The sequence below is a fragment of the Somniosus microcephalus genome, unplaced genomic scaffold, assembly GCF_052327205.1.
Source record: "Somniosus microcephalus isolate GS21.2 unplaced genomic scaffold, FLI_Smic_1.0 unresolved_chr4, whole genome shotgun sequence".
Lineage (NCBI taxonomy): Eukaryota > Metazoa > Chordata > Chondrichthyes > Squaliformes > Somniosidae > Somniosus > Somniosus microcephalus.
In genome coordinates this window covers 34278060-34287263 of record NW_028225182.1, presented here as the reverse complement: position 1 = coordinate 34287263, position 9204 = coordinate 34278060, and the positions used below count along the sequence as shown (strand labels likewise).

Sequence of the window (9204 nt, the reverse complement as noted above, 5' to 3'; positions counted from 1 at the left end):
CCCCAGCCAGGGGAAACATCCTCCCTGCATCCAGTCTGTCTAGCCCTGTCAGAATTTTATACATTTCAATGAGATCCCCTCTCACTCTTCTAAACTCTAGTGAATACAGGCCTAGTCCAGCCAATCTCTCCTCATACGACAGTCCTACCATCCCAGGAATCAGTCTGGTGAACCTTCGCTGCACTCCCTCTATGGCAAGTATATCCTTTCTTAAACTGCACACAGTCCTCCAGGTGTGGTCTCACCAAGGCCCTGTATAACTGGAGTAAGACATCCTTGCTCCTGTACTCAAATCCTCTTGCAATGAAGGCCAACATACCATTTGCCTTCCTAACTGCTTGCTGCACCTGCGTGTTTGCTTTCAGTGACTGGTGTACAAGGACACCCAGGTCCCTCTGTACATCAACATTTCCCAATCTATCACTATTTAAATAATACTCTGGGCTACAATGGGCAAATGGCAACGATATGCCTGTTGAAACAGAGACGGGCCAGGTCCATGTCATATGAGGTAGCTAGGTGTTGTATTGGCTTGACTTACTGCTCATCTAAAGTGCTTGCAGTACAACAGATTTAATTTTAGGAATGAGCCACAAAGCTCACTTTCACATCAGTCATAAACAATTTTTGATATTAAAAAAAATTGTGAATTGACCAAGTTGCCACAGTTTCGCTGTGGTGAAGAGTTCAAATATCAGGGTCCGCTAGTTAAACATTAGGAAATTCGGAGTAAGGAGGCATTTCAGGCTAAGCGTTATCCCTCACAGGGTAATAGAATATTACATTATTAATATTAACCTCCATATTACAAAAAGGACATAGAGGCGCTGGAGATGGTGCAAGCAAGATTCACAAGGATGATTGCAGAACTGAGAGGTTATAACTATCAGGAAAGACTGAACAGGCTGGAGCTGTTTTCTCCAGAAAAGAGAAGGCTGAGGGGGGTGACCTGATAGCGGTCTTTAAGATTATGAAGGGGTTCGATAGGGTAGACGTAGAGAAAATTTGGGGGGAGTCCAAAACTAGGGGCCATCAATATAAGATAGTCACTAATAAATCCAACAGGGAATTCAAGGAGAAACCTCTTTACCCAGAGAGTGGGGAGAATGTGGAACTCGCCACCACAGGGAGTAGTTGAGGAAATAGCATAGATGCCTTTAAGGGGAAGCTAGATAAACACACGAGGGAGAAAGGAATAGAAGAAGATGCTGATAGGGTGAGATGAAGAGGAGTGGGAGGAGGCTCGTGTGGAGCATAAACACCGGCACGGACCAGTTGGGTCAAATGGCCTGTTTCTGTGCTGCAAATTCTGTCATGGTAACAAGGAAGGATGTGGAAACAGACAGTAAAAATGGGTTTAAGAGCCAATTGGACGGGTTTCTGGAGAGAACGGATATGGTGAGGAGGTCGGCAGCAGTTAAGACCCAGAAAAGTGGTCTTCCTGTTCCCAAGAAAATCGTAGAGCTCCATTAACTGAGTGGAGGCTTCATGACTTGGCAAACACAGCCTTAATTTAATTCTTAAATGAACTTTTCACAAAACAACATTTAAAAAAAATATATTGAAAACACACTCTGAATAGAATCCTGGATTCTTCAGCGACATCTCCAGGTGGCACTCATTTACAAAGAACTTTTCGCTGTCAATTTTGATATAACCACACACAAGTACACTGCGTAAAACCTGGAAATCAAAATCCGGGATTGTATATTTCAATCCCAAATGGACAAAACGAAATAAGGTACACGTTTGGTTGTTCTGGGACAAGTACATATAACTTGTTACACATTAATGTCAGCTTGGATTAGTGTAGGTTGGTCGCATTCTCGCCTCTGAGTCAGCAGGTCACAGGTTCAAGCCCTACTCCTTGATTTGAGCACATAATCTAGGCTGACACTCCCAGCGCGCTGCTGAGAGAGTGTCGAACTGTCGGAGGGGCCGTCTTTCAGAGGCAACCGTTATGCCGAGGCCCTGATTGCCCGTTTAGGTAGGTGTAAAAGATTCCATGGCTCTATTCGAAGATGGGCAGGGACACACCCCAATCTACATCGAAGGGGCTGAGGTGGAGAGGGTCAGCAGCTTCAAATTCCTGGGTGTATTCATTACGGAGGACTTAACGTGGTCTCATCACATCGACGTCGTAACCAAGAAGGCATGCCAACGCCTGTTCTTCCTCAGGAGACTGAAGAAATTTGGAATGGCCCCCAGATTCTCACCAACTTCTACCGGTGCACCATCGAGAGTATCCTGTCCGGCTGCATCACTACCTGGTATGGCAACTGCATCGCCACAGACTGCAAGGCTCTACAGATGGTGGTGAAAGCTGCACAACATACTATAGGAATTAAACTACCTGCTGTCCAGGATATCTACCCCGAGAGGTGCCGGGGGAAGGCCCTGAGAATCATTAAAGACGCGAGCCACCCCAGCCACAACCTCTTCGCCCTGCTCCCGTCCGGTAAGAGATACCGAAGCATACGGTCTCGTACCAGCAGGTTTCGAAACAGCTTCTACCCTCAGGCCATAAGACTCAGGAACGTATAATTTATTATTATTTATTACTGTTGTTTTATTTATTATTACTGTATTTCTATTAGTATTTTATCATTGTTATGCCATATTTATTCCAATGTTGGGAGGACTCGTGAAAATCAACATTTCATTGTGCAGTACACATGTCTGCTGCATATATGACAAATAAAATTGAATTGAATTGAGTTCTCCTGGTATTCGACCTCAACCGAAACCACCAAAAAGGTGAAAGGTGTTATAAATAAATTTCAGCTCTTGTTAGAACCATTTCAGTATTACTAAGTACCAAACAAGTTATTGGTTAAGAGCTGTTTAGTCCAACATTCAAAAAACACTTCATTCTGGTTTGCCATCACATCTCAGAAATGCTTGGGCAAAAAAAAAATGAATAAACTGGAAGTTAATATTCTCTTCATGCAAAATTTTAAAACTGGAACCTGTTGCAATAAAATGCTAGAAATATTTAGCGCCTTAACAAAGACGTTTTTGGGTGTAGATCCTCCACTTTATATCTTCAGGCAAGTCCTCAGAGATACACATACACAGACCGATCTTCTTACCTGAGGGACATACCATGAAGATGATGACTCAGGCGAGTGCCAAAACCTCCAGGTGCAGCCAAGTTGACTAAGCAGGGATTCAGTTTTAAAAAAGACTTGCATTTATATCACACTTTTCACAACCTCAGGCTGTCCCAAAGCGCTTTACAGCCAATGAAGTACTTTTTGAAGTGTAGTCACAGTTGTAATGTAGGAAACGCAGCAGCCAATTTGTGCACAGCAAGCTCCCACAAATAGCAATTGTGATAGTGACCAGATAATCTGTTTTAGTGATGTTGATTGAGGGATAAATATTGGCCGAGACATCAGGGAGAACTCCCCCTGCTTTTCTTCCAACGGTGTCATGAGATCTTTTACGTCCACCCGAGAGGGCAGACGGGGGACCTCGGTTTAACGTCTCATCCGAAAGACGGCACCCCCCCGACAGGTGCAGTGCTCCCTCAGTACTGGCACTGGGAGTGTCGGCCTGGATTATGGGCTCAAATCTCCGGAGCGGGACTCGATCCCACAACCTTCTGACTCAGAGGCAGCAGAGGGCGACCCACGGCTGACACATTAAGCACCCGGGGAAGCTCTGCGCCGTCAGAAATCCATTGTTTATCCTGCTGAATATAGGGAGTTTTGACAAGTAGGAAAGGGGGGCATCCTTTCAGCTGTGGCTCATGCTCTCACCTGGGAGTCAGAAGGTTAGTGGGTTCAAGCCACACTCCAGGGACTTGAGCACAAAAATCTAGGCTGACACTCCATGTGCAGTGCTGAGGGAGTGCTGCACTGTCAGAGGTGCCGTCCATTGGATAAGACGCTAAACCCGAGGCCCCGGCAGCCCTTTCAGGTGGACGTAAAAGATCCTGTGGCCACTATGTTGAAGAAGAGTTCTCCCCGGTGTCCTGGGGCCAATATTTATCCCTCAATCAACATTGTTGACCAGATAATCTGTTTTTGCTATGTTGATTGAGGGATAAATATTGGCTGCAGGACACCGGGGATAACTCCCCTGTTCTTCTTCAAAATAGTGTGCCATGGGATCTTTTACGTCATTATCACATTGCTGTCTGTGGGAGCTTGCTGTGCACGTCTCCCTAAATTACGAGTGACTACACTTCACAAAAAAAGTACTTCACTGGCAGCGAAGCGCTTTGGGACATCCGGCAGTCATGAAAGGCGCTGTGTACAAATGCAAGTTTTTCTTTGCTGAAAATGTATAACTAAAAAAAAATATTCGAGTCAAGACGACGACAAAAAATGCAATTTTAGGAAAGCTAGCAAGTTAATAACCTTGGAGATCCTCGTCAAGGTGTTAATTGATTGGAGGTGTTTAATTGGTAGGAGTGATCTGGCGAAAGGGGGCGGCGACGACGACAATGAAATATTAGGAAAGCTTGCAAATTAATAACCTTGGAGATTATTAATCGAGGTCTCAATTGATAGGAGCAATCTGGTGAATGTGGGGGATGGAAGGTGATGACAAAAATTAAATATCAGGAGAAAAGCTAGCAAATCAATAACCTTGGAGATCCCGATCACGGTGTTGAGTGATCGGAGGTATTCAATTGATAGGAGCGATCTGGCGAAAGGGGGGTGGGGGGCGACAAGGAGATTATAATTAATCGAGGTTAAGCTAGCAAATCGATATATTTGGGAGATGCCGATGGAGGTGTTAATTGATGGAAGGTGTTTAGTTGACGGAGGCGATCTGGCCAAGGGCTGGGGGGGGGGCGACGACCACGACGAAAATGAAACATCAGAGAAGGAAAAAGCCAGCAGATTAATAACCCTGGGGTGATTATATTTAATTAATGGAGGTGTTAATTGACAGGAGGTGATGAGGGAAGGTGAGGTGGGCTTCACCTGCCCCCCCCACCCCCAACTTTGACCAGAACGCCAGTCTCTCTCTAACCGCCCCCCCCAGCAACTTCCCTAGTTACTGGGTTAAGAGCCCACGTGACTCAGGGCTAACTAGTTAACTGGCGCTATTATGGGATGCCCGGGTGCCCTTGGCAACGGGAGGGGTTGACGTCAATCTGAGCATGAGCAGTGATTAATTTTCCACCACAACCCCCCCCTCATCATCATCAAGGGGGGGGTGGAAAGAAGGTGGAAAATATTTTGGACGCCATCTTGTCTTCCCCGTGTAATATTAAAACAATTTTTTTTTCCGAGGGGGTCCCTTTAGAACTTTTTTTTCCTTGTGTTTTTATTTTATTATATATATAAAAAAAAGCCGTGAGGTGGAACAAGTCACACACGCGGGGGGAGGGGGACATTTAAAAAAGTGTGAGGGATAACTTTTCTTGAGGGGAGGGGTGGGTTTTTTTTAAATGTAATATATATATATTTTGTTAGGTTCTTCCCCCGCCCCCCCCCTCTCATCGCCAACTCCACCACCCTGAGGGCTCATGGCATCTCCGCCGAGGCGAGAAGAGGACGAGGAGACGGACGGCAGCACCGGCGAACGACGGCTTTTCCCGCCCGCGGCAGGTAGCTCGGGAAAGAGAGAGAAAGACAGAAATTGCGCGCTGTCGCCCGAAGAGGGCCCCGAAAAAAAAAACCGGCTCCGCTTCTTTTCTTCCAACCCCCCACCCAACCTCCATCCCTCCTCCCGGCCGCGCCGCGCCGCGCACACACAGTTTGCAAGAGAAAAAATGTTTTTGGAGCCGCTTCTTTTTTCTGCTGCTTCCCCCCCCCTTGTCAGTCGAATGCACTGCGAACCTTCGGTTGTAATGGTGCTATCGCGCCCTTTGCTTGCTTGCATTTTATTGTAATTGATTGGGTTTTTTTCCTCCACCCCCCCTGTTTTTTTTTCCTCCCCCCCGGCCGCCGTCGTCTCGCTTTTTATCATCGACTCCGCGCGGCCAGCAACTGTGTCCCTGCGGCTCGCGCCCACCCCGGCCCCTAGCAACTGTGTCCCCGGCCCCTAGCAACTGTGTCCCCGGGTCCTAGCAACTGTGTCCCCGGGGCTCTACCCGCGCTTTCCCCGGCCCCTACCCGCGCTTTCCCCGGCCCCTACCCTCGCCCACCCGGCCCCAACAACTGTGTCCCCGGCCCCCTGCTCCCGCCCTCCCCGGCCCCTAGCAGCTGTCCCCCCGGGGCTCTGCTCCCGCCCTCCCCGGCCCCTAGCAACTGTCCCCCCGGGGCTCTACCCTCGCCCACCCGGCCCCTAGCAACTGTGTCCCCGGGCCTCTACCCTCGCCCACCCGGCCCGTAGCAACTGTGTCTCCGGGGCTCTACCTTCGCCCACCCGGCCCCTAGCAACTGTCCCCGGCCCCTAGCAACTGTTCCCCCCCGGGGCTCTACCCTCGCCCACCCGGCCCCTAGCAACTGTTCCCCCCGGGGCTCTACCCTCGCCCACCCGGCCCCTAGCAACTGTCCCCCCGGGGCTCTACCCTCGCCCACCCGCCCCCTAGCAACTGTCCCCTCGCCCACCCGCCCCCTAGCAACTGTCCCCAGCCCCTAGCAACTGTGTTCCCGGGCTCTACCCTCGCCCACCCGCCCCCTAGCAACTGTAGCCGGTGGCTCTTGCCTCGGCCCCGAGCAACGGTGTCCCCGGGGCTCATTGCTCCCCGGCCCCGAGCAACGCTGTCCCCGGGGCTCATTGCTCCCCGGCCCCGAGCAACTCTGTCCCTGGGGCTCATTGCTTCATTCTCCCCCCTCCCCCCTGGAGCAGCCGCGAGCCCAGCAACATTTGAAATTGAACGCCGCCGCGCGCCACTTAACGGCCGCGCCTGTCAATCAAATCCCCGATAAAAGGCGCGGGCCCCGGCCCCGGCCATCGCCTGTCTCCATGAGCACGCGTGATTTTTTTTAGTCGCCAACTTCTAGTTTTCCTTAATTCTTCTCCTCATACACAATTTTATTGTTTATTTTGAAGTAATAACTTCCTCCCCGACATATATATGTAATAATGTTATATATATTTAACTTCATCTCATTAAAGTTCCCTTTATTCGATGGTTTATTTAGTATGCCCCCCTCGGTGCCGCCCTTTGCCCCCCCCCCCCAGTGCCGCCCTTAGCCTCCCCGCTTGGTGCCGCCCTTGCCCCCCCCAGTGCCGCCCTTAGCGCCCCCCCCCCCCGGTGCCGCCCTTAGCCCCCCCCCCCCCTCGGTGCTGCCCTTAGCCCCCCCCCCCCCCCCCGCCTTCAGCGCCGCCCTTATCCCCCTCGGCGCCCCCCCTCCCCTTCAGCGCCGCCCTTAGCGCCCCCTCCCTCCCCTCGGCGGCACCCTTAGAGCTCCCCCCCCCCCCCTCGGCGCCGCCCTTAGAGCTCCCCCCCCCCCCTCGGCACCACCCTTAGAGCTCCGCCCCCCCCCCCCTCGGCGCTGCCCTTAGCCCCCCCCGACGCCACCCTTAGAGCTCCCCCTGCCGCCCGTAGCCCCTTCTCCCTGCCACCCGGTAGCGCCCCCCCCCCCCCGCCTTCTGTCCCGCCCAGTAGCGCCCCCCCCTCCCCGTGCTGCCCCATAGCGCACGCCGTCTTCCCCCACCCCTCCGTAGCGCGTCGTCCTTGTCCCCTGTAGCACGCTTAACATGTGCGTCTCTGGTGATGTGCTGTCTACTACCTGTGAATATTATAAATTGAAGTTACATTGCATGACATTCAGTCAGGGATATAAGGTTGAAATTATGAGGAGAGTTGGCATAATCTTGGTTTGTATCCCCTTGAGTTTAGACGGTTGAGGGGTGATCTAATCGCGATGCTTAAAAAGATAAAGGGATTGGATAGGGTAGATTCGCTAACTAAGCACAGATTGAGTGTCGATTCTGGAACTGTCTAGAAATTCATCGCTTTTGAAAAGCGAACAATTAAAAGTTATTTAATGTGACTGTACCCACCCGACTCTCAAACTGTTCAAAATCTTGCTTTCCGGAGCTTACCTGCATGCACACAAGTGTGAGGAGCGCTCTCGTGGTGACGTGCGTGTGATTCACAATCGTGGGCAGACGGATGGGTAACGGCGATGTTGTCCTCCTGTGAACAGCTCTCCGCATATTGTTAGGGCAGTGTAACCGCAGCCGAACGGAGAAGGCCGAATTTTCAGAAGGGGTCCTGTAGTTCAGTGGTTAAGCCACTGGACCAGCAAAACCAGAGGTTGTGGACATGGCAAGTTGTGAAGTTAAATTGAATAAACCAGCTAATTTGTGGCCTAGCTGCAGAAAAAGTGACCTCAAAAGCTGTTGTTTTGTTAAAAAGCTAGCTGGTTCACTAATATCCTTCAGAGACAGGAACCTGCCAACCCCTATCTAGTCCAGATACATGTACACTCCCAGGGCAGGTACAGCACGGGTTAGATACAGAGTAAATCTCCCTCTACACTGTCCCATCAAACACTCCCAGGGCAGGTACAGCACGGGTTAGATACAGAGTAAAGCTCCCTCTACACTGTCCCATCAAACACTCCCAGGGCAGGTACAGCACGGGTTAGATACAGAGTAAAGCTCCCTCTACACTGTCCCATCAAACACTCCCAGGGCAGGTACAGCACGGGTTAGATACAGAGTAAAGCTCCCTCTACACTGTCCCATCAAACACTCCCAGGGCAGGTACAGCACGGGTTAGATACAGAGTAAAGCTCCCTCTACACTGTCCCATCAAACACTCCCAGGGCAGGAACAACACGAGTTAGATATAGAGTATAAGAACATAAGAAATAGGAGCAGGAATAGGCCCCTCGAGCCTGCTCCGCCATTCAATAAGATCATGGCTGATCTTGGGCTCAAAGCCACTTCCCAGCCCGCTCCCCATAACCCTTCACTCCCTTATCTTGCAAAAATTTGTCTATCTCCACCTTAAATGTATTTAATGACCCAGCCTCCACGGCTCTCTGGGGCAGAGAATTCCACAGATTTACGACCCTCTGAGAGAAAAAATTCCTCCTCATCTCAGTTCTAAAAGGGCGACCCTTTATTCTGAGACTGTGCCCCCAAGTTCTAGATTTCCCCATGAGGGGAAACATCCTCTCTGCATCTACCCTGTCGAGCCCCCTCAGTATCTTATATGTTTCGATAAGATCATCTCTCATTCTTCGAAATTCCAATGAGTATAGGCCCAACCTGCTCAACCTTTCCTCATAAGTCAACCCCCTCATCTCTGGAATTATCCTAGTGAATCGTCTCTGAACT

The 9204-nt window shown here is 50.4% G+C and overlaps 1 protein-coding gene across 1 annotated transcript in view; it reads left to right on the top strand.

The window, feature by feature from the left end:
• The first annotated feature begins 5091 nt into the window (after positions 1 to 5091).
• LOC147090497 (ATP-dependent chromatin remodeler CHD3-like) overlaps positions 5092 to 9204 on the top strand; it is a 136317-nt gene continuing 132204 nt past the window's right edge. Inside the window, 1 exon segment of the mRNA XM_085977262.1 lies at positions 5092 to 5570. Within this exon segment, the coding sequence (XP_085833388.1) occupies positions 5489 to 5570 (82 nt within the window). The 5' untranslated portion in view covers positions 5092 to 5488.